General features: G+C 43.0%; 2 protein-coding genes across 5 annotated transcripts; both read right to left on the bottom strand.

Annotated features, from left to right (window-relative positions):
• Positions 1–1,011: 1,011 nt before the first annotated feature.
• Positions 1,012–7,448, bottom strand: gxylt1b (glucoside xylosyltransferase 1b). 2 transcript variants are annotated; one of them, XM_075472463.1, is made up of 7 exons: positions 7,163–7,448; positions 6,360–6,570; positions 6,114–6,245; positions 5,599–5,850; positions 5,352–5,475; positions 5,013–5,185; positions 1,012–2,324 (listed from the first exon to the last, which is right to left on the bottom strand). In XM_075472463.1, the coding sequence occupies exons 1-7, from the start codon at positions 7,354–7,356 to the stop codon at positions 2,163–2,165; spliced, it is 1,248 nt and encodes a 415-aa protein (XP_075328578.1). In that variant the 5' UTR covers positions 7,357–7,448; the 3' UTR covers positions 1,012–2,162. The 2 variants fall into 2 exon arrangements, with proteins under 2 accessions (XP_075328578.1, XP_075328577.1); XM_075472462.1 differs by having other exon boundaries at positions 7,154–7,448.
• A 2,473-nt stretch (positions 7,449–9,921) lies between these two features.
• Positions 9,922–24,859, bottom strand: yaf2 (YY1 associated factor 2). Of its 3 annotated transcripts, XM_075471446.1 has the most exons (5): positions 24,690–24,859; positions 24,192–24,317; positions 19,934–19,981; positions 12,753–12,908; positions 9,922–11,717 (listed from the first exon to the last, which is right to left on the bottom strand). In XM_075471446.1, exons 1-5 carry the CDS (start codon positions 24,713–24,715, stop codon positions 11,465–11,467), a joined length of 609 nt encoding a protein of 202 aa, XP_075327561.1. In that variant the 5' UTR covers positions 24,716–24,859; the 3' UTR covers positions 9,922–11,464. The 3 variants fall into 3 exon arrangements, with proteins under 3 accessions (XP_075327561.1, XP_075327562.1, XP_075327563.1); XM_075471447.1 differs by lacking the exon at positions 19,934–19,981 and having other exon boundaries at positions 24,690–24,856; XM_075471448.1 differs by lacking the exons at positions 19,934–19,981; positions 24,192–24,317; positions 24,690–24,859 and adding an exon at positions 16,394–16,490.
• Between the last annotated feature and the right edge of the window lie 394 nt (positions 24,860–25,253).

Genomic DNA, 25,253 nt, shown 5'->3' on the forward strand with positions numbered 1-25,253 from the left:
TTTCATCATGAACACACTCCATCAGCCTTTTCTCTGCCCTCCCACTGTTCACTCGTCTCTCCTCGTCAACGCTGTGACCACTGACAATAGCAAAAAAATGGCCCATCTCACCTGAATTTTTTCCCATTATTTCTCTCTTTGTCCATCACCAACACTCACACATGCACACTCGTACATTTAATTATCTGGCGATGTGCCTGCTTTCCCCGCATCTTCCACTCAACCCTCTCTGAAAGCTGGAGGTCACTTATTTATTCTAAATAGTTTCTCTTGCAGCAGTGAGGACACAAAATAAATTAAATCCGAGTTATTTATTGCGAAATAAAGCATGTAGTTTCAGGAAAATGAAACCTCGGAAGATGGACCACCGACATGAGGCTCAATTCAAGCCCGTCTCCCTCCGCCACCTCAGGGGAGCAGCCCTGTTACATGTTGCATTTAAGAACACAGGTCAATAAAGGTAATTGATAAGCTCTCATAAGGATATATAGTGATGAATGAAGGACATATCTAGAGCAATGAATCAAACCACCTCGAGTCATAAATGGATGATTGTATGCCCAACCTAATGGGAATAAGCAAAAACTCATCCCCTGAAGTCAATGGCACACAGCGTCATAGATAGGCACCTACAGAGCTGCGATATTGGTCCATTACTTATACTTTATTAGCACCTCAGAGCTGAGGCAGGAATAGTGAAGAATCGGGTGGCCCAGTCATAGGTTATTGGCAAGTCCATTGATCTGCTCAGGGAGGTGTTGGAAACATGGAATCAATCTTCTTCAAGTTAGATCTTTATGAAGCCAAAAAATGTGACCAACTTCATGTTGGTCCAAATCCCTTTTTTCATCTGAAATACATTGCTCCTTTTATAAATACATACATATATGTATGTATTTATAATCTTTATGATACATAATACTTTCCCCTCCTGAAAATGAAGTATTTTTTGTGACATATGAAAAAATGCTGCCCTCTGCTGGTCAAACGGCACACTGGCGTACAAAAATATCAAACAGAAATTGTATTTAATGAAGAAACACAGAAACACACAAATGTAAAGAGTTAACAGGTGGTAACCTTACATTAAAACCATAAAAAACACACACTCAGTCTTTTTCATTTCAATCTAAAATACATTCAGCAGTGAGGAAACCATCACAGACATAAAACATTCTTTGGCATCAAGAGAGAACTTGTAGCTTATTCACACGGTCAACAGTCATCTGTCAATGCACTGATATGTAATGTATGCAGCTACAGTATCGTATGCTTAAACTTACATTACCAGCATTTCAGCACGTCAAATAGAAATGAGAAGTTAAAAAAAAAACAGTAACTGGAGTGATTCCCTGACATCAAATGCGTGGATGGATATTGCTACAGTACTGTTGATGAGGGTGGCACGCTTGCATTTTTTGCACCTGGTTCAAACCTTTCAACATTAATAAGAAAGAAAAACCGATTCAGCATCTCTGCGGTCTGCATGCATGAAGGGAAAGAGACAAAGACGATGAAAAAGGTTTCATATCAAAACATTTCACAACCTGTTGTCAATAAAGTCACATTCATTTCAATGATCTTTGAGTGGTTTCTGAAAGATGAAAACGGAGTCCAGTGCACACATCTTCCAGAGAACCTCTTCTCTTTCAATGAGAGTCATTCACAAGTTTCAATAAATTCTCCAATATGGAAAGACCCAGTGCTACTCTTCTTAACTTTTGCACTTTTAGTCAGTCACCAAAAGTACATGAAGAAGAAAGTGACTGCTCGAATGAGAATGAGAACAAAATAAAAAAAAAATGTTTTGAGAGGAAAAAAGCTAAGATATGCATTCCAGTCGAATAAGGTTTCAAGGATTTACATCATGCTCTTATCCGGCGCTGAGCGGTTATTAGTCTCAGTCTGACATGATCCCAGCTGTCTGATTGAGCTTCAAGCAGCTGTTCTCCAGAACAGCTTCACAGCTTCACACCGCAGTTGTCGGCTGTATGAAAGTGGCATGGTTTAATAGTTTTGTCAGGCTAAAAACTCGGGTTACTAAGCTGCAGCTGGTGTGTTCTGTGCGTTGTGCACCGTTTTAAGAACTGAAAAAATAAATTAACAAGCTCCAGTTAGATTTGTTGCTCGGCCTCCCTCGGAGCCTCGGCTCTGCGCTTTAGTCATCGTCCACGTGGAGCTTTCCCGTTGACGTTCGCCAGACTGTGGCTCAGCGTCTTTGTGAAGAGGGTGTGGGATTTGCCGCAGTAAGTGTGCGTCGTCTTCAGAAGTTCCTCCTCCAAAGGATCCAACAAAGAAGTGACAGGGTTGGTGCCAAACGCGTACTGGAGAGAGAAAACAACTTGTGAGATTTTTCGGGATGTTTTAGGATTTGCACACGAGTTCTTCAAAGTGAAACTTCCCTGAATGAGTAAAAAGCAAAGCATGTTGTCGAAGGGGATTTATCCTGAACATGAGCCGTTTTATGTATTAAACTGATTTCACGCTGCTGGAGATGGATGGTACTCTGGCAACCTGGGATTTCTTTTCTGGGATAAATTAAATAAACTGAATCGTTAGGCATGCCGATGTCCCGCAGGACTCCAAATGTGGCCGCTCAGCCCGGCCAAGCATCCAGTCCCAAAGCCATCTTAATGCTATAGGCTTACAGTACGGCCATAACCAGAGATTGCAGTGGATGTTTCATGTCTTCCCAATAATGAAGGGGCCTTTACAACGCTCCGAGGAAATCAAAGGGGAATTAACATTTTTTATGCCGGCTCATTTGCTTGCAGTTGGGTCCTTGATATGGGGTCACAAAGAGAATGGCGTTTTTATGAGCACATACTTATACACACCAGCTGCTCGTAAAGTAGCGTTTACAGTTTGTGTATAGATTGTGCGCGGCTGACGGGGCACTGCTGGTGCGCAGACTCCAACTGTAAAGGCAGCGCCAGCTGTAAAAGTTAACGGCCGGAGGGAGGGAGGACGGACTGCTGTGGTCTGTCGGAGACACGGACAGGGAGGAGCACTGTTTACCGTGTTCCGTCTCTTTGTCTGAAGACACAGAGGACGTACAGTTCATCTCCACTTTATTAGGTAGATGAACCACTGCAATAATGAACCTGGTTAACTCCATCTGAACAGCAGCGCTCACGTGTGAATACTGCGTCCCTCAGATGTCAGAACGTTCCAAGACTTCTTACAACCATCTTTGAGCTGCTATTTTCAAAGCTAGCAAAAAAATCTAAGAACAACTCTGTCATGTTGGTCACTTTTTGGCGAGGACAGTCAGACAGTGTACCAAAGGGTCTGAGTGAGGAGACGCGTACTCCACTGCATTTGGTTCTGCCTTTCTTTGTTCTGCTGATGCTTTTTCCTCAGAAACAACACAGCAGAGCACGTTGGTCTGTTCCATGTTAGATCGAGCAGGACCAAACCCTTAGAGTAAGATCTCAAACTTTCTTTAGTGGTTGTGGCTAAGCTCACACCTGCAGATAAGGAACAGAAGACAGCTCATCACTCTGCCTCACCTCAGCTGCTCTGTCACCTGCTCCTCCTGTGCAGTTAGCCTTCAGCCACAGCATATATCTACATCATATATCTGCTCCACAACAAACGTGCACACTTTTAACACGCTCATGCTGCCCGTGCTTTTTACAACTTCACACTTTCAAAGTGAGAAAGCTTGTGTTTCTGTCGGCTTGCTGCTGGACACAAAATGAGCTTAAACCCTTTCGATTTGTACCGCCCTCTTTTTAAATGTACTGAAGCCTCACTGTGGAGTGATGTCATCATGTGAGATGATTAAGCACACAGAAAACCGACCCACTCGCCTGCATCCTCCTGCCAAACCAGACTGGATCACAAATCTATAAAAGCATTGCTGTGGACTGGGGGGACTGTTTGTTGGACCTTTGTGTGAGTGTCTCCTCTCACAAGCACCTTGTACAAGAACATATGTGTCTCGTTCCGTAATTGATCCTGTCCTCCAAAGCCGTAGCTTTAACTGCAGACTGTGGATCAGGTATGGATAAGCCATCAGCCTGATCTATGTTCAATAGGAAAGCAATGACACTTCCAGCGTTGATGGCTTCATTAAGTAAATGCCACTTGTGTCGTCAATATCATTACACTGCGGGCAAGCAACTCATAAACATCCTCATGGGGGAAATTAGCTTTCACTCCAACCCTCTGTGAGTGGTACAGATTTGTGCTTTTCAATGCAGACGCAACAATCCAAAAGGGCAGCAGAGAGCAGATGTGTCACTGGGGTTATAAAAGAGCTTTTCACCAGCTATATTACACCCACAAGACTTGGGAAATGGCTTGTCAAACCCCCTTTTCTAAAGTTTGATATATCAGAGAGCCTTAACAAGAGGCGCTTGTTCCTTTTCACTGATGGAAAAGTTTTGTTCGGTCAGTAATTACAGTGTAACACGTCACGGTTCTTTTTGTTTTTCAGTTAAGTCCCAACACAAAACGTTAGAGTTGAAACAGGACATACTTTCTCATTAACATGATCCAACATAAACACTAATGTGTCCAGTCAGATATGCTGTAAGAGAGACTTTCCACTTTGAAGAATCCTTGGCATAAATCTAAGGGACAGAACCCCTCAGATGACATTGCAGGTGCTGTTTGAACATAAATATGACAGAGAGGCTGAGGGGAATGCACAGGAACCAGTTTGGTTTAGTCACTTCACTGGAGACACAAATGCAAACAAAGCTGGTGTTGTGACACATTCTGTGTGCATGTTTCAATCCTGTTTGCATTTACAAAGAAGCAAAAAAAAAAAGAGACTTTTCAACAGCTCTGTCCAATCAGAGTTCTCTCTCTGTTCCTTTACACAGGGACCTAATGTCAACCCAAAAAGACCGACCGGGCCGTTCCCAACACAGCTGCAGAGCTGCGGAGCTGCAAGGCTCGTCTGGAAACACTTGGGTCCAGCACGAATGCTGGCTCAACAAAATGTTGGAATGGATATAAAAGAGATGCACAACCCACACACTTCCACAAAAAACACAAACCTTTTTTATGGCCTCGTAAACGGCCCTGAAAGCAGGTTGTTTGTTGTCATGGTAAACCCCTCTGTTTCCATGCAATACGTAGATGCCGTCCTCCTCAGCAGAGGCACAGTTACTGCCATAGATGCAGTGATCTGGGCGATAGTTCCACTTGCACGGAAACTCCTGCAAGAACTCTGAGAATGGAGGGCAGAGAACACCTCGGGGACATAAACTCGGCATTGAGTGTAATTACACCTGCAATAAGCCAGTGTCTAACAAGAATGATACAGAAATCTGGACTTTAAGCACATAGATCTGCTCTATGCACAGTTATTTGGGTCTACACAGGTGCGGTCTTACCAGGGTTGTGGTGAAAAATGATATTGAGAAGGTCCTGGTCTCCCCAGGTTATATTCAGTTTGTATTTCTGGAGTAGAGGCATCAGCAGCTCTTCCCAGCGCAGCCCCACCGAAGTCATGTCATTCTGTTAGCACACACCAACAAATAGGATGATGAACAGCTACATTTTCAGCCTGGGCATCAACGACAGCAGTAGGAGGCCATCTTGTGGTCCATAAAGGGCAGCACACCCACGCATGAGCCTCACCCTGAAAAACGCGCTCCTCATCCTGGTCATGTTCATGAGCATGACGCCTGAGTTGATGCCCGTCCGGCCGTAGAACGGGTGCCGGGCGAAGCGGTTGTACCAGGCGATGCGGGGCTCCTCGTGCTCTGGGGCCATGGCAGCCAGCTGAGTGGGATTAAACTGCGACAGGAAGGCCCACAGGTGGTCGACAGGCTGCAGGAAGAGGATGTCTGAGTCGACGTACACGATCGAGTCGAAATCTTTTAAGATTAGCTGCAAAGCACAAAAGGCAAAGGCAGACGAGACATAGAAGAAAAATTCAAATGAAAAGATTCTCCAGTGGTTTCAATCGGGGCGTGCTGCAAGCACAGAAGGCAAGGCAATTTTATTTATAGAGCACAATTCGTACACAAGGTAATTCAAAGTGCAGAGGAATCCCTGCAGACGAGTAACAGGGCATCACTGATATCATGACAGCGTCATATTTCCACTTTGGTTGCAATTAGGAAATAATTTTGTTGCTATAGGAAACTCACAGGTAAGAAGAGCCTCTGAGAAGCGCAGGGTTTGAAGAGTTTCTTCCACTCGGCTGCGTTGTCACTGGGGAAGCTGATGGCGTACACTGTGTAGTTGAACTTGGAGCGAACAGAACCCGTCCACGACTCCAACTGCAACACAGATAAGAATGCACTGGTGTCCTGGTGGGAAAATGCATAGAAGAGCACCTTTTCTCTTTTCTAAGACCCCAAAATGAATGAATTATTGAAAAGAATCCTTCTCACGGCTTCCATGAAGCTGGCGTGGAGCTGATCCTCAGCGAAGATGTGCAGGTAGAGGGGCTTGATGGTGAAAAGCACAGCGGATTTGATCATGGTGAGAGTCTCCTCCAGCCTCTCTCCACAGGCCACCACGGCCAGGTTCATGGGAGGCTCAGGTCTCCTCTGAACGCCGTGAGCAGCTGCCTCCATCTGACCACGCTGACGCATGATGTACCTGTGGGGAGAGGACAGAGTCAAAGTGGGACTTCAGTGGGATTTCAGGGCCAATGTGAACCGTCAGGACACATGAAACTGTTTTGCCATTTGAAAGTTAGACAACTGTTATCTCCTCTGAACAGCAGCCACTTTTACCAGCTGTCCACCTCACACCCTCAGATCTCCTCTGAGGCGTTAAAGGTCAGCAAGAAAACTAAAAAACGTATTAAAACTACCTCACAAACATCTGATTATACATTTGCACAACCAGATCCTTTTTTTTTTTGCCTTTTTTGTGTCAATTTCTAAGGGATGAAAAGTTGGTGTGGGTTCTGGGACACGTACTGGCTTTTTTTTCTACATTATGTTCACAGTATTTTTGCAAAAACAGCTGCACACTTACACCTGAGCCGGTCGTAATCACACAATAACAGCCCATTCGTAGTAAGTTTCTCGCACCAATGTCTGACATTCCTGTGCATCACTGGTGTTGGTGTGTTGCTCACTCAACTTTTCAGTCTACGTTTAACAACACCGTTTTTACAGCAAAATCCAAATGGCGACCTTAAAAAAAAACAAAAAAACAGAATACCCAATTCTACCTATTGTACCAGCGTGGATTTTGGTGCCCATTCTTGTCCGCGGCCCCTCGCCTGGCTCCGGGGTCTTTCGGTGGGATGAATACCCTCTTCGGTCCGTTTGCCCCGGCCGACACGTCCGAGAAAAACAGCTTACTGTACACGTATAAGCCCGAAAACACGGCAAATACCATGCACAGCATCAGTGCACGTATGTAACGCCGCATTTTGAAGTTTGAAAACGTATCTCGGAGCTAAAGTCATGACACAAAAACTAGCGTTTTGGACTAACTGCGAAGTTAGACGCCATGATGAAACACTTCCGGTTGACGTTTAGAAAATAAAACCGCTTCACGCTGGATTTTACAGATGTGACAATTACGCCCTCTGGCGGACAAATGTGGATTATGCAACTGTTGCCTCCATTTCTCAACAAATCTAACACATCTCTACTGCAGACAGAGAGGTAACAGTAAAGGAGGGTTACAGTGAATTGAACTGAGTTTAATTGAAGTTGTTTGTTTTGAAAAAAACTTTGTTTCTCTCTTTGTGTAGTTTGATATGGTTCTTACTTATAAACATGTCATGATCACACTGTAAGGAATAGCATCTCTGCACCCTCTGGCTTTAATTCTTTTGGTATTTACTTTTTTCTTTTTAGAGTAACCTTGTATACTACACCTTAAACTCTATCTACATTTCTCTATCTAAGAAGGCTATGTTGATTCACAAAGCCAGAGAGGCTCAGGGGACACACAGGAACAGGGAAAAAGGTGTAGGAATTTATTCAAATACATGTCAACATAAATGCAAAAACAGAATGTGAGGCAAAAATAGAGTTTGGACAGTTTTAATGAGCTTGAAACTCAATATTTGTTATGACTACTTTTAATCTTCAACCAGAGCCCTCTTAGATAATTTATCTTGCCATTTCTTTAAGTAATCTTCAGGAATAGTTCTCCAGGGTTCTTGAAGGACATCCCAAAGCTCGTCTTTGGATGTGGGCTGCCTTTTGTTACGTTCTCTGCCAAGATGATCCCACACTGCTTGAATAATGTTGAGGTCCAGGCTCTGGGGAGGATTCCTCCCTCCATCAGACCCTGCTGCTACTTATTTTCAGTTCACTTCTTGTATCATTTGGCACAGCTCAGCCTTTTCTCCCTGTTTCCCTTCCTTAAGAATGACTTCTTGACAGCTACATTTCCATGGAGACCCTTTATGATGAGGCTTCAGCTAACAGTAGATGGATCAGCTGAACAGCCAAATTCGCCTCTCAGCTCCTGTGTCAGGTCTTTGCTTGATTTTTTTTTTTTTTTCTTTTCTTCCTATCTTGATATGGTGGAAGCATTTATGCGCCTCAAAAACTTAATCCGTGAATTTGCAAATCATCAATAAACAGACAAAAGTACTAGTCTCCCTTTAGAACTGGAAAAGCTAATTTGCACCTTCATTATTAACTAATAAGCTCGATTAATTAACGATAAAATAACTATTTTCTGAGTACTATTCAATTCAGTTTAGCAGCTTTGTACGCCATTTTTCAATATTTTATTCTGAAGGGAGCATCGGAAGCTTCCGGTCCTGTCCTCCAACCTGAGGCAGCTGCTACACAAGCGAGAGGCCGAGACCCTCCGTGGGGGAAGGGTGGGAGCGAGAAGTGAATTGGTTTCACCTCTGAAAAGACTCATTCAGTGTGACTTTAAGAGAGCTGTCCTTTTAGATGTTGGATGCTTTTTTTAAACACAACTGAATGTCAGGTGAATTATCATTAAGTGTGGGAACACAGAGTCGATGGCTGATAATAAGTGGAGGTGGCCCCGGTGTAGAACCCGGTGAAGAATAATAAAGTAGGAACACGGAACAGACACAATAGAATCTTCGGAAACATATATATATATATATATATATATATAATTGAATAATATTTTAAAATGTAATAAAAAAGCTGTTTTCTGTAATGTGCTTTTTTGAGGGGGTCTTCTGACGTTTTTCTCCTTTTTGTTTTGTTAAAAGTTGCATGTTGCTTTGTTCTCAGTGGCCTGTTTTAAGTTGTAGTTCCTGAAATGTTGCTTTGTGTTGGGTTTAGTTTATTTTCAGGGTGCTTTTCTTCTGTGAAAAAGGGTTATTTTCGGTTCAAATCTTCCTGCGCTTTGGGCTTGAAGTGTCACGTTTCTATGGTTTCTCTCTTGTTTTTATTTTTATTGCTGATGTTTTTTTTTTTTTTGGTTTAGTTGTGTTGTTTCCAAACGATGCTTTGTGTCTAGTTTCATTGTGTTTTGTAAAGTGTTTTTAGTTTTAACTGATGTGTTTTTCACCTAGTTGATGGAGCTACTCTATATAACTCTTATAACCACAACATAGTTTAACCAAAATGTAGCATTAAGAATTGGACAATGGTGTAAAAAAACAAAAAAATTGGCTTGATGATGTGAGGAAGACACAGTGATAATGAAGTTATTCTCACATTAACTGCTTAGAAAAGGAGGAGGCGTAGGCATTCACACACCTGCATGTTCAGAAGAAATAGACAAGTTCTTCTTGTTTGATTTTTGTGATTTTCTTATTCAGACATGTAATAAAAGTCCACACACTTTTTTTCAACAAATAAGCATGGCAAAACTAAAAGAAAATAAACCTACTATTAGGTGACACCAACATATTTTATGTGTCCTTGCATCTTTGCCACAAATGTTCGAACAGTTCTCCGAGTTCACACCTAGTCCCAGCTAAAGTAGTGAACCCAAGAAAATCACATTAAACAATACTAACAAACTAAGACAGTGTCTCCCACAATATATCAAGACTTTTAATATCATCATGCCATGACAGTCCTCAGGATGTGTGCTAAAACGTGAAGTAAAAATCTCAACAACACTGATATGATGAAGAATACAACCACATCAAAACATTGCAGTACAATATTTTAGAAATATCTATTTTCTTTGTCATTATTCTACAAGTTTTATAAGTTATTGTGTAGTTAAGTTGATCTATGGATGTTCTGCTGAAAGTTTAATAACCTCTGAAACTCTGCCACTTTGCTCAGTTCATTTCTGAAGTCCATCACACTGCAGACATCTCTTGCACAGCTCGTAAAAGTTCATGTCCAGAAGTGGAATCTTCTTCCCGTTTTGAGTCCAAAGAGAGGGCCGAAGCGGCTCCTCCAGTGCTTCTCTGCTGGGACCTGAAACCAGTGCAGCCCTGTTTGTGCAGCACAGAATGATTAAAAGGAGCATGCTGGTGTCATTTACAGCTTTAGCGACCGCCTCTGGCATTTTGTTCATTTCTAAGTCATTCATATCAGTCACTATGCAACAAATGTTTAATCAAAGCAAACTGTGATAAACCTTGCTCTAGTTTTTTTTTTGCTTTCTGAGCAGCACGAGCGCAGCTTTTAACTCTTAATTTGGTCTACAATCGGCCAGCATCAGTCCTCCACCGTCTTAGTGGTAGTTGAACAAAATAAATGATGAGATTAAAACACAATGACACCAGGATTTACCTTTCAAAAATTCAGCCAAATGCCTCCTAAATGGACATAACAATCACGTTTTCCACTATCAAACCTTCTCCAAACATTTTAGAAATACACCACATGGTGCCGGGAGTACAGTCTCTACGCTGTGTCAAAAAATAGGTCCCACTACAGCAGAGGCAGTCCACGAGGAGAAGCTTTGAGTATCAACATCGGTGGGAAGGGTCGCTGTCAGGTTGAAGGCTCAGTGCAGGAGACACTGATGGTTCGGCTTTTTAACGGGTCACTAAAGATTCCAGACGAAGGCAGAAAATTCCACACAGGGGGTAAGAATAGGTCACCCTGCCAGCCAACCGTGAGCCAGAGAAGAGAGCAAGGGTGGGGCTGCACATTTCTTTGAATAACCACACTGTGGAGGAGGAAAAAATAGAAAAAGGAAGAAAAAAAAAAAAGGATCCAGCGCCCTGTCCAAACTCGATCCATAAGTTCATTCAGACACATTTCTCAGGTCAGTTCTGAAGAAGTTTCTCATCAGGATCAAACTGTCTGCGAGCAGCGGGTTTGGACAGCGTGTGGTTTCCTTCTGATCACATGAAGTATCCCATTTAAAATGTCCAACAAAAAGTCTGTCATATTGCTTTCTAAATGCAGAATTTCAGTCTTTTAGCTGACTAAACTAAAACCGTCAAAGCAACTTTGGGATCTTTCAAAACAAATTCCTCCAAAAAACAAACAAAAAAACCCCCCTTTTTTAATAAAGACCGTGCTGCTCTGAATGAAAGGCAGGATGCTCCACTAGTGACCTGTGGACCTGCATGTGAGATATGGGTGGGGGCCGGGGGAGGATCTGAGAGGCTGACTCAGTGGGATTCCCCGTTGACCGAGCTGCCCTCTCCTCTAGGCGAGGAGGAGCGGGACAAGCCCCTCTCTGTGTTTTCTGAGCTGGAGCCGTTCTGGCTGAGGTGGTCGGCCGAAGAGGCGGAACTGGAGGAAGTGGTCGAAGTGGACGAGGGCTTGGCCTTCTCCTTAAAGTCCGTTATGATGACTGTCAGGTCCCCAACCGTCACCTCCAGGTGCTGGGCGCTGCTCCGGTCGATGTTTTTTAATCTCGGCCTGACGGTGCAGAAAAAAGAAAGAAAGAAAGAGGTGGTTAGGTGGGATGATTAGAAAATAAACAAATTAAAAACTTTCTTATTTCACTCCCAAATAGCCAAACTTTCTTGTAATCTTTTAAAGTGGTCTTTAGCAGTAGTTCTCCAGGGTTTCTCAAAGACTTTCAAAGATTTATTTCTCGGGATATTGGCTCCTTTTTCACTCATTTGCAGTCAGCTCCTTGTGTTGCAAAGACATATATTTGGCTCTCCTTTCTATAGCTGCATTTATGCCAAAGGTAACGCAGTGTTTGCACCGACCAGATGATTCCCTGTTGGCCAAAAACGTTGGTACTATGCACGCTATCAATCATGAATTGGCATATCCAGCCTGTACCTCAACATTATTGAAGCAGTGTGGGACAGAACGGAACAAAAGGCGGCCAACATCCAAAGAGGAGATATTGAATGTCCTTCAAGAAGCCTGGAGAACTATTCCTGAGGACTACTTAAAGAAATTACGAGAAAAATTGTCTGAGAGGGTTAGTATAGTATAGTGGTAAATACTGACTTTCAAGCTTATTAGAATTCTACTTAGTTTTTACCAAATTTCCATTTATGTTTAAACAGATTTCAGTGCCCATTTTCCTGGTGATACATAAAGAAACGAGGAGTGGCTCACTGAGTCTTGCAATAAATAAACTCTTGTATTAATTTAATCTCAAAGTTTTTCAGTTTTTCTGGTGAATTTAGGACATTAATCTAAAATGAATTGGAATATCAACCCAGTTTTTCCATTTGTTGACCCTCTAAGGCCTTCACTCCATTCTATGCATCTAACGAAGAAAAAATAAAACTATATTGGAATTGATTTACCCAGTCTTTTCACTAAATCACTGAAAACTCCCGAATATCTTCCTAATGTTCCTTTGAAATATATTTCTCACCTTCTCCACCTTGAAGTAATTCATGTGTTGTGACATGAGTGCCAACATAACCAGAGTGATTCTGATATCTGTTCCCTGCTGATCCCTAAACCTCGCGCTGGCTTGTTTACCTCATCTTCTTGTGGCCGTTCTTCTTGAGCGCCGGCTCTCTGTCACTCTTGTCCCTCTCGACTCGCTCCTTCTTTTCTTTCTTGGGCTGCGACGGCAGCACAAACTGCTGCGTTACCTGCTGCTGAGAGACGAGCTGGGAGACGGGTCGAGGCTTCCTGATCCGGGGGGAGGGAGGGTGAACAGAGACATAAGGCAGGAGAGAGAAAGGGAGACAGTGTGGCAGATTAATGAGAAGGAAAATCACACTGAGCACATGGTCTCATGCTAGCCTACCACCATAATCAGGACACAATAATGGCTGCCAGTGCTGGTTAGGATGGAGGCAGCAACACACACAGTGCATTGAGAATAAATTCTGCCATGAGGTAGATGTGGTATACCTGCACAGGCTTGTTGTAACGCTCACAGGGGTTCACACTGACAAGATAAGATCTGTTCAGAATATACAAGGATGCAGGAGGAATCTCAAGCGTGCACACATACTGAATTCAGAATGCATGTACGTAAAGGCTGGAGGTGCAGAGATTACAGCTTTTCAAGCCAGTAAAGATTCATTGTTTATCCCAGTTTCTTTTTGTCTAATCGATCTAACGAACAGCCTATAAATATTTCCTTTACTTGAATATTCAAATCCACGTTTTGAATGACTGGTAAAGAAAAAACTACTCCAGGTTACGTGAACCTTTCTTATCCTCCGGCTGTTTTTTCTGCTTGCATGCTTTTCCAACCTCACTCCTTTACATATAAAGAAGTGGGCAGAGTGAGGTCACAGTATGTTACATTTCTACAAAACATTTCATTTCTACGTTTCCTCTGTCCTCCCTGGTTTGGAAAGTCAATTCCACCCTGAACTCTGTAAAGCTGGGGGCATTAGAATCATTTCATTTCATTTAGATCTGGCAGGTCTCAACTAATTGCCATTCTCTGTTTGGAGTGATGGCTGCTGAAAGTTGGTTCTCCATGCGACTCTCCCCGATAAGCTGTCAAATGACTTCTTACTCAGCCAGAAGTAGACCAAGAAGCAGTCACTGTACAGGTGCAGCTCCTGGATGAGCCTAAACTCTCCGAACTCTTGTCCTGCCCCGAGGATATGAAGAACCTGCCCTCGCTTAGCTGCTGCTCGCCTCCTCCTCCTCAGTAACAGGAATGGCAGGACTTGCCTCTGACAGCTTGACAAATACAACCGACATCCAGGTTTGCAGCTGGAAAAATGAGCTACTTCCTGGATATCTTCTCTGCACATGCACACCCTTCTCCTCTCCTCTGTGACCCATCCCCGGCAGTGAATGCAGCACATCCCGCGTCCTATATGAAGGCCCCATTAATTCTGCTAATAGCCTCTTCAGATTATAATTTCTACATCACAGCTGTTATGCCATTTTGCAGCAGATGTTGGCCTATCAGAGACATTATGAGTATCAGCATATATGTTTTGCCAAAATGCTTGAAAAAATAAGCTTGGGGATGTCGGTGTAATCAGAGTGCCGAGCAGCCAAACTTAGTTTGGAATGCAGCCCTTCAGAAAGACAATACAACACGCAGCCAGGGTAATAATATCATATATTTATATTGTTTATATGTTTGTTTTAGTTGCCAAGCGAAAGTGTATCCCTTCAAACCAACCTTAAAGGACCAAGGGCATGTTTATCAATGTTTTCTGCCTGATCCGCATCTGTTTCTAGGAGGTTGCAGAAACAACTAACAGAGTTACTCACACAAGCAACCATAGTTTGAATTTACCACCCCCTCATGCACTTCACTATTATTGCGAACAAGGAAAAGCAATTAGCTACTCAGGTAACAGCATGCGCAAAAACAAACAGCGCGTTTGTCAAAGCTTTTGACCTGTCATGACTCGTTTGGTTTCTGTAGAAAACGGCGTCTCGTGTTGCCCACAGTGGGAACAGGGCGAGGAGGCCTCACGCTGATCTATTACCCGTAATAATCATAACACGGGTTCACTTAGCGGCAGCTGAATTGACCCAGCAGATTTTGTGACAGACTCGACAGCAGTCTGTTCGGTAAACGGCAAAATGATAATGTTACCATGAATCTATCAAAATAATTCTATAAAGTTAGCATCACAGTCTGCTGTAGATAGAATTAATAACAGTGAAACATCCTGTAGTTCCCTAAATGCTCGTCCTCAACGTAATGTCTACTGTCTATAAAATTGCACATAATGCAACTGCTCTGAGTATATGCATGAGGGCTGAAATCCCATTTCTGTCACGGACTGTGTGTATGTCTGAGTGTGTTTAGGGGCTGGCAAGAGCCATAGCCAAGAGGCGAGTGTGCTGAAAAGGCCATCTGTTGAGAGGGTCTACATATCGAGCGATGATTTTTCATGCGAACACAAACACATTTACTCACACACAGAGTTACGCGTTTAAATGCGCCTGCACACATCACAGCATGAATCCACGGCAACCAAAGGAGAAAACAACTCAAATGTGGATCCGCATGAAAATGCTGTCGTGCTGTTAGAGACAGATGCTGTACTGACTGCACACGCCTGCACTCGTGCATACATACACATACATACAGCAATGAGCATGAGGAAAAGAGGATGAAATGATAAGAACACCATCTTGTTTGTTTTTGTCCTATTTAACTGTCATATTGGTATTTAGTGCTAAAAATCAAACACTGAAGATATAATACAGTGTTGTCACTCTACTAGCTTAGTATTTTATCTTCACCAGTTTGTTTAAAATGTATCATTGTGTTTATGCTCCTATAAAATGACCCTAAAAGCTCATGCTTCATGAAAAATGAATGTCCATTAGCGCTTGGCTAATTCAATCATAAGGATGGTAACACAGAACAAGTACAGAGTGTCTTTTTAAATGTACTCGACCTAGCAGAATCCATCTGTAGAATTAGTCTGAGCGCATGGACAAGTGTTGCAGTGCTCCGTGCCACATTTGTGCCAAAACAAGCCTCGGTGTCCTATTTAACTCGGTGTTGAGTCTTCTACATTACTTTCAGTGAGGAGTTACATGGTCAGCTTCCATGTTCTGAGGGCAAAGCTGTTGTTTAACAATTCGAGGATGACCTAAATTTGGGCTCAGCTTCAAAGAGACTCTTCCAGTCATTTTTTTAAGAGTTATCAGTGCCTTCACAGAACTAAATGTGATGTTAGCAAGGCTAGAGTGAAATGCAAATGGGTCTCTTGGCCTACATAACTATCTGATAAGGAGGAGATGGTAAGATCCTTTAATATGCCTGTCTTGTCAGCAAGATGCTGCAGAACTGCTTAGATTCTTTCTTTTAAACAAAGTCAGAGGCCTCGATATGTCCTCTGAGTCCTATGTAATTCACTACTTTTGTTTACAACTTAAACCATAAATAGCCCTCTTAACAGCAACTATCATATTGTGACATGCACAAAAGAATTGTCCTGATTTCAAATACTTAAAACAAAACTAAAACAAAATAAACCCCACCAACTAGGTAGTGTCTATCTGAGACCGTCACTGTAGTTCTCCTCCACAACATTAGGTGGCAATGCCCCGATACCACAGAAACAGATTCAGGGGAAGTCAAACAAAATGCATTTGTAACAGTTTCAATGTTTCTGTTTCATTTTTAAGCAGGGTTTTATGTTGTATTTTTTTAGCTTCTACAATGCTTTTACCTTCTTGGGTTTTGATTGGTCATATAGACACTCATCCAGACGGACCTGCTCGTGCACTCTTCCCTGCAGCTCTTCCTGTCGGTTAAATGCACCCCTCACACCAGGTTACAAATATCAAGACCTGCTTGACCAGACAAACAGATACCGAAACAGATGGAACGCCAACTTTTCAATTTTGGTGAGCAAAGCCGAGAATGGTGAGCATAAACAAAGCATCAGGCCTTAGGAGAATATTGATCTATTGTACAAAGGTGTGTTTGTATGTGGTTGGTCAAAGGTTAGCCAACTGCTGTGTTGACCACATAACAAATGCATCTTACCAGCAAAACTAAAGCTGGTTTGAGGCCACTAAATTTAGAACTTTTTGAAGAAATTTAGCATTATCAAAGAAAAACACTTTGATGCTTCATCGTCCTTTATGGGTTTCTGTTGGGCACCTAACAAATGTCACTGCGGTTCCCCCATATGAACGGTACAGTTTTAACATGTCTGTTAACCCTAATAAACAAACATGACATCATACAATATATCTACATTCACTGAGGGCCTTGGTTTCATCAAACACATTGATACAAAAGACCAAATCGGGTTACAAGTTAAAGATGAGCAGTATGCCTCATCATCAACTGTTCAATATCACAATCTACTTGGCACGGTAGGAAACATGAGCAACTGAGCCTTAGAGCAACTGAGGCCAATGATAAACACATTTTGTATATCCAATCTTCCTCTGTGCGTTACAGTGATGCTGTTGGCCACTTACCCAGCCGAGCCAGCTCAATAATCTGAAAATGAAAGAGGAGGCTGGTGAGGCAAAGCAGCAGGTCTAAACAGAGCTGTTTCTCTTAACCCAATCAAACCGTGTTTATCTTACAACTGAGTCCTTCACCAGCAGCCTCCCTTTGGATACCGAGTGTGTGTTTGTGTGCGTTTATTGACTCCAAAAAGAATTTCTGCACATAACGTAACAGCCTATTCTCTCTGACATTAATACTGAGTGTTGGAACAGCTGCTGAAGTCGATATTTGCTCCCCCTCATGCAATCCATTCTACAACAGCTAATAGTCCCACGCTGAGAAATTAGGATGTTATGAGCAGGGCTTAAATACAGCAGAATTTATTTCTTCAAAAAAAGGGGGAAAAAAAAAAGGGCAAACAATACCATCATTCTTCTCCTCAATTTGCAGAAGTGGTCCAGGAAAACTTCCTTTTGCCTTTACTTGCTTCTTTTAACTGCCACTTATGCAAGACACTTCTGTTTTACATTAGTTTAAACCAAAAAAAAAAAAGTGAGTCTCGCTCTAAGCCTCTTCAGCTCCTACTTTTAAAGATGAGGCAAAAGCTAAAGACCAATGTGCTTCATTCTGCAAAATAGGGGGCGGAAAACAAAAATGTCGCCACTGAACAAGGAACTCTGGGCGACCTTTTCTCAAATATGTCACACGCACACACAAGTGCACACGTCATCTATTGCCATCTCACTCCTCTGGCCTTTCTCACTCTCCTCCCTCCTTCTGATGCACCCATTGACCCAAAACACTCTTCCCCCCCTGCTGCTCGCCTGTGCTCAAACCAAACAGCCCCTCCTGTGGTGCTGACTGGCTCATAACCATAAAACTGAATCTTTGTATGTAACAGATTCAATAGGTGGTTAACAGTAATGTCTGTGCTATAGTGCGCTAACGGGTCACCTCAATGACTCATGACATGCATGAACCAGGACATTAAGAAGATAATGGTTTGCTTGGATTCAAACTCTCTCCAGGGGGTTTTATGTGATCTGATGTCAACCCAGCACAACGAGAACTATTGCGTTACTTTCCCTTGAGAACCATGAATCTCGAAAACACCAACCCAAGTTTATTAGGATTGCTCAAATAATTTTCTGTATTGATTAATCTGTGGTTTGATTATTTAGATTAATACAGGAAATACTGAAAATGTCTTCAATGCAGTGTCTGATCAGACCCAAACCACAACACATAATCTCTGCAGCTCTGTGGTTAATAAAAACTGCCCGTTTTGAGCTTTGTGGCAAACCCTGGGTTAACCCCCCCATTTTCTTTACCGATCATCTTTTATGCACATCTTCTTAGTGCATTTATTAGTCTTTAACAAACTTAAAACAGCAACACAGAAAATGTCAAACCGTCTAATTTTTTTTAATAACCTCATGAATTGATCTGAAGTATTTGGCTGACGGCGTGCCAGAAGTTCCCCAACCCGTGAGGAGTAAGCCGCACATACTTGGCATGTTTGACGGGGAAGCGGACTGTGTGTTTATCAGTTATCGAGTATAATGCCTGATGAGGAAACAGCCCACAGGACAGCTGATGGTCTGCAAATATGCACCAGAGGGTTTGGTTGCAAACAAATCTCCCCTCCCTGTTCTGTGATGATTGTGAGAGCGCTGTGGAACACCTCATTTTACGCCCTGTTGAACACCCTCAACCTCGCTGTGAGTGTGTGCGTGTGCCCATCAGGTTTTTCTTTTTAAATTCTTTTTCATCAGCAGGTAGTATGCCGCTCCTGGGAGCTCCTCCAACCAGATGATTAATATCTTTCCGTGCCTGTACATGCTACTCCTCTTTGTGTGTGTGTGTAACACAGAGACAGATGGCTTTCCACGTCCTGTGGTTTATGACACCTTCTACAGCCCGCTGGCCACACTGTGCTACATTCTCCTCTCTCAGAAGCGCCTGCCTGCACAAACACACAGAGCAGGGTGTCGTGCATCAGTGTCAGCGCAGTAATTACAGGCTTATCACGCAGCCATAATCTTGAGCCACACTGACGTGATAACAGTCAAATTCATTGTCAGTAGTGTACACTCTGTCTGTATGCTGAGTGAGTGAGGAGGTTATCGTTTAAATTGTGTGACAAGCTGTCCGTTGCTGGTTTATATCCTGCTTTACGTGTATGCCACCAATCAAAAGATGTTATTTTATCAGTCATTATTATCATGTCATTATTGCTGTTTTATCGTGCAAAAATACCACCTCTGACAAAATGTTTGTCTGGTGTCTCCTGATGTAATGCTAATCTGACCTGATTCGAGGGATTTTTTTTCCAAAAATCAGACAGCAGGGGACCAACAAAAACAACTGGATGTGTTTCGTAACACTTTGTCTGTGGAAGCCTTCACTCGGAGCTACACAAAGGTGTCGCAGAACAATAAAAACAAACTCAGCAGCACTTTAGGGAATGGAAATGCGAGATTCTAAGGAGTTACTTTCTGCTAGTTTCATGTTTTGTGTGATCAGAGAGGAAAATGCACAATGGCACCTTCAAAGCAGCCAAATGTTTTTTTTTGGTTATATCGTAAACGTTTTTAATGTGCATACCTTGGCAGATAAAGAACCAGGATAAAAAAAGCCTATAAAATATGTAGAAAAAGGCAGCTTTTACCTAATATAGTATACGTCTAATAGAGTACATGGTAGAGGTCATAAATTTGGCCAGAAGGTTACATGATTATCCTTTTGGGAAGACTTATGATGTCAAGAAACAGAATATAAAAAAAATATATAAAATTCTCACCAGAAAGTCTGAGTGCAATCCATAACCCTTTCCACAAAGAGATCCCCACTGGAACAACAAGAAAAAACAGGGGTAACTAAAAAGCTGAGAGGGCGCCCCACGTTCAGAGGTTGAAAGCACCTCGTTGCAGACGGCCCAGGCTTGAATCCCGACCCGTCGCCCTGTCCTGCATGTCACACCACTTTCCGTACATCTACAGGTATGAATAAAGGCCGCTACAGCCAAAAGAAATGACACTGATGTTATGTCACCTGTGCTCATCTTTGCTATAAAATAAGACGATCTTCAGACTATCCCCTCTTAACACATGGCTAACAAAGATGAAGGGTAGACTGTTTACATGGTCTCTGACTTTGTTTCTCCAGGCTGGTAAACTTAAAGAAGAAACGTATGCAGACACATGTGGAGCACAGGCAGTTTTTGATTATTCTCAACAATCTATTCAACATATTTAAATCTAAATAAATGCACAAATACAAAATCTACTTGATCAGACAATGCACGCACAATCTTATCAAATAACCTTTGAAAGTTGGACTTTTTCTGTCTAGTTACAAAACTGTTTAATTTGGTCACACGTGAGATAAAAAAAAAGCAACAACCTCTGCAGTGGAATTACGTGTTAATAAAGCTTTTTCACACGTCGTGCGTTTCAGATCGACACATTTTCCCTATGGAAGCATCGTCATGTGGAGCCTTTCTATTGCGGTTGCACACATTTTTATCGTGGTAGCAATTTGTGAGGTAAAAAAACCAAGATATTGGCAATAAATTCTTCTTTGCATTACAAAATGTTCCGAACAGATCCCACAGTTTGGAATCCAAAACCACATTGGGGCTAGACTTTGCAACTTCCTGCCATGACTCCCAGTCTCCGTTTCCCACAATCAGACAGCTCCGGCAGGCAGATCGTTATCTTCTATCTTCTAATGAGTGTCGAATTCAAAAAGCTCAAGCCTAAATTATAAGAACTTGATGAACAATATCCGAATCCAACGTTTTATTTTTAAAATGTTCAAAAAAGCTGCAATTGTGTCCATTTTTAGATCAACAGAATATGACTCTGTTTTGATAATGGACTTTAGTTTCAATTGCATTTTAAGCTCCAAACTTCCAGCGTGACATCATCAAGTCAAGCACAATTGCACCATAATTTTTAGCACGTGGAAAGCGAGGTTGAGTTTTTCCAAAGCATGAGCAAATAGCATCTAAGACAGCCAAATGTCGAAAGCTTCTCAGCAAGCCAGAGTGGCTGAAGCTTGTTTTAGGTGGAGCCGATGAAAACCTGCACATCAGTCATTCTGTCAGAGAGACGCCCAGGGTTAAGTTCATCTCCAGGGGAGAGACGGAGACGTAGGAAGGGAGCAAACTGCAATCACCGAGATGAAGAACAAATAAAAGGCAGAGACAGGGTGAGCACAAACTAACCGGAACGTGATCGGGCTCCGTGTCCTGACCTGCAGTGATATACTGTAATGCTGGAAAACAGAATGTGGAGCGTTTCCCTGGTGGCTCTCACTTGTCAGATCAGCTCAGTGAACTGTTGCAGGTGGTGCAGACACCAGAGAAGGTCACACGCTGCTCTGTTATACCCTGTAGTATTTAGCTATAGATTGCATTTAGCTGGAACAGCTGTCTGTCAGCAACATGTCACATGACATTTTCAGCTTTCATTCCAAACAAGACAGGAGACTTTAGGATGACAATATAATCCAGAACGAGTCATAATGGGTGCAGTGGGAGGCCTTCTGTGCCTTGCCCAAGGAGCCGGTCTGGGTATTTTAGCTAATGTAGGAATCAAACCTGCTTTCACACCCCTGCACGACGTCTGTTTTTAAAGGCTGGGACTGAGACCAAAGACTTACAAGTTGACTTGTTCTCTGCAAAGTTAATGAGACTGCCTGATATGCGATCCAAGAGCTGCTCCAAGACGGCGTTAATTAAATAATGTGCGCTCACAGGTTGCAGTGGAGGAGCAACATCATTTTTAAGGATTAATTTACACTAATGACTGCAGCGAGTTTGCAGCAGGACAGTGTTTTTCTCTACAAATGGAGGCAAAGAAAACAGCAGCATAACCAAACTTTCAGCGCGGGCAGGTTCCAATTTTGTTCCTTCAAATTTGACTACAGAGGTGCTGACAGAATAAGTGGAACATCAGCCAGTTCCCACTTAGTCAAACTGCCCTCCATTTACAACCCTTCCCTGAGATAAGGGTGTCCAATTGCGCGGATGTTTCCGCTGTCTGCCTGCAGTCAGAATCACAGCCTTGACATTCTGCCTTCAATCGGGCCGCCAGCCTCGGACCCCTGCTGTAGATCATCTCACCACATCACAGGGATGTAGGGGGCAAGATCAGCTAAACCTGACCCTTATAAAACATTCATCTTGTTGTCCTCACGGACATCGACATGTGAAGACTCTTATCTCCACTTCTCCAGTGTGTCTTCTGTTTTTAGCCTCTACTTTTAACCAAAGGAATAAAGAAAAAAAAAACAGATGTGTGCTCTGAGATGATTTAACAGAAGCCACATCAGGTGCTGTAGGACTCTTCCTCAGACCACTGGACATGACGTGCTGCTGTCAAGCCCCAATTCATCACCTCGCAGCAACAGCTCAGTCATGCTTATTTAGTAACCGGTGTAGGAATTTGCCATGCCTCACATTTATATTCCGCACATCGTTCGCCCTTTAGCACCTTCAGCTTGCTCGCAGAGAAATCCACTTGTCTGGCGTGTTTGGCCATTAACAGCTGCGACCACCTGTGTGGCCGCTTTTGCTGCAGTGCTAGGCCATGTTTGTTGTGTGTACGTGTTCGTGTGTGTCCTTCTACAAGCGCACGACAATATTTCTGCAGCACTGAAGTCGGCAGGAGTTTATCCGCATCAAACAAGACCTTCTCGCAGACATTTTTCTAAATTTGTTGCTTGAGCGTCAGGGGTTTTCGTGATAAACTGTTGCCCAGATGGGGAAGACGAAGAATGCCACATTTTCTGGTGTCAGGAGGACTGAAGACTCAAGGTTCTTGGCAGAAAATGCTGCTCAGAAGCCCAACGTAGTCAATGAAGTGTCCACAACAGTCAACACTCAGCTACAGGAAGATGGACAAAATGACAGCAGCAATTCTGTAACTCAAGCTAAACTCAACAACTGTACATGTGAGGATTTATGCGTGTGTGTGTGTGTGTTTGCATTCAAATATGCATGCGGTCATGTTGAAAATTTGCATGATGAGTGCATCTGGGTGTGCGTGTGTGCCTCTGATGACAGCAGGCTGATTAAGCTGTTGCATAGTAATGAGCTACGGCTGTCTGTCTGGCAGCTGCTCTGACAACCTCTTTTCACAGCTAGCCCTCCCACACACACACACACACGCGAAGAAACAAACACAAGCATTAACAAACCCACGCAACAAAGAAACACCACAAAAGGCATCAAAGATTCATTGTTTGCTCTCTTGAAGCTTAATCATTAGGAAAGTTGTGCTGATGCAGAGAAGGATAATTAGTGATGCATTAAAGAGGGAGATCACGTAACAACACACACTGTGTCCCCGAGCCAGAGCAAACAGCTACACTTCCTCTCCTTCGCCCTTTGTTGTGTTTTCCTCTCGATAATGACTGCCACTCAGGAATAACTGCAATTTCCTGCTTTAAATCACTGATGTCAGGGGAAATATCAGCCACAGGCGCAGAGGGCGTGGAGTGTGTGCCTTTGTGCTGTTTATTTGTACGCCTGAGTATTTGTAAGCGAGGTCATGAGCACCCTTCTGAGAAGCATCTATTGCCCCTCCTGTCTGTTGCAGATTTCTCCAGGGCAGTGGGATGAATGTGTGGACCGAAACAGCGAGCCCTTCCTGTTAGTGGTGTCAACACCCGAGCAACACTGAGGAGGGGACTGCACAACTCAAGGGATAAGTAGAAAGTAAAATCAGCCAATCAACAGACTGAGTTTGACTGAGTTTAAGGATCTGCTTGTTTTCTCTTACACACAAACATACTGAATGAATACACTTGAAGAAAACTAGAGGGGGAAGTACTAGCTAACATTATGTTTTTGTGTGGATTGCATGCAAAAGAGTGAGAAGAAACAAATATCCGACAACAATACAAATAATTACTGGTAAAAAACACACAAATTGCAAAGAGAGATGGGGCGACTTTGCTGTGGGGGGCGGCCCCTCTGTCCCCAGGGACCTCCTCAATGGGGCCCGCAAAAGCCAAACACATCAAAAAGCAACGTAAATCCGTCGCCTTACCTTGTTGATGTCCCCTTCCTGACATCACACATCATGCACTTAAAAGCCTCTGCCGTGTTCTTGTACGTACACACGCTGCAGTCCCAAAACCCCTCGTCGGAGGAGGGCTTCGGTTGACGCTTCGGCCTTTAAAGACAATAAATGTAAAAAACAAAAAGGAGAATTAAACAAACGAAAGGAGCAAACAGGAAAGGAGAGCAAATGAGACACGGGTGAGTTCGGCTGTCTTTCCGACAAGGCTATCGATAGCAAACATCTGGCCTTCAGCCTATAAGATTTAGGAAATCCTCTGCAAGCTCGCTGTGATCTGACACTGTAATTGCCGATGAGATTTTCACACCCGCGCGCGGGTACCTCGCACACACTCACACAAAACGCAGCGCGAGAGAGTGAGAGACCAGAGAGAAAACCCATTTTTTTTCCCCCTCCGTGCGCTCGCCGATGTCCGCTCCCCTCCCCTAGCAAAGAATATTTAGGACGCACTGAGGCGGTAGTTACCTTGTGGGGCTCCTCTTGTCGCCCATGCCAGACCAACGTTTATTTAGAGGAGCTGAGACGAGCAGAAGTCTTGTTATTTCAAATTATTTTAACCAAAGAAACGATGCGCCTGTGCCGCTCGGCTTCCAGCTGTCGTGGAAACTCCGCTTGGGAAATAAGCACGTGATTCAATGCGGCCAATCAGAGGCCGGGTAACTTCCCAAGGCTGACATTCCTCTTCATGAATCAAGGCTGCCTTCACGTACATCTTGTAAGCTTCTACTTCTGTTTTTTTTATGGTTGCTAAATTCTCATATTGACTACTATAAGAAATACGTACACCTATATTACAATGTTAATAGTGGAACGTAACATATAGGTGAATGTTTGGACATTTACGTGGAATATATTCAACACAACACCCATAAAATTGTAGTTTTACGCCAAAATGACGTTTCAACTCATTATCACATCTCTAATATTTATCCTTTGTACAGCAGGTATCCATCCATGAGCTATTCATGCAGCAACAAAACAGCATGTGTTCAGCTGCTGCATCAACGTGGGGTGCCGCTTAAAACGGAT

The sequence above is a fragment of the Odontesthes bonariensis genome, chromosome 8, assembly GCF_027942865.1.
Source record: "Odontesthes bonariensis isolate fOdoBon6 chromosome 8, fOdoBon6.hap1, whole genome shotgun sequence".
NCBI classification, from domain to species: domain Eukaryota; kingdom Metazoa; phylum Chordata; class Actinopteri; order Atheriniformes; family Atherinopsidae; genus Odontesthes; species Odontesthes bonariensis.

Bases quoted from the DNA above. Each gene is read 5' to 3' on its own strand.
- gxylt1b (XM_075472462.1), bottom strand. From the start codon at position 7,356: ATGCGGCGTTACATACGTGCACTGATGCTGTGCATGGTATTTGCCGTG. The intron at 6,571-7,153 runs GTAGAATTGGGT...CTCTCCCCACAG, and splicing joins AATCCACGCTGGTACAATAG to GTACATCATGCGTCAGCGTG. The intron at 5,186-5,351 runs GTAAGACCGCAC...CTCCATTCTCAG, and splicing joins CATTTTTCACCACAACCCTG to AGTTCTTGCAGGAGTTTCCG.
- yaf2 (XM_075471446.1), bottom strand. From the start codon at position 24,715: ATGGGCGACAAGAGGAGCCCCACAAG. The intron at 19,982-24,191 runs GTAAGGCGACGG...TTGTTGTTCCAG, and splicing joins AGGAAGGGGACATCAACAAG to TGGGGATCTCTTTGTGGAAA. The intron at 12,909-19,933 runs GTGAGAATTTTA...CCCCCGGATCAG, and splicing joins GATTGCACTCAGACTTTCTG to GAAGCCTCGACCCGTCTCCC.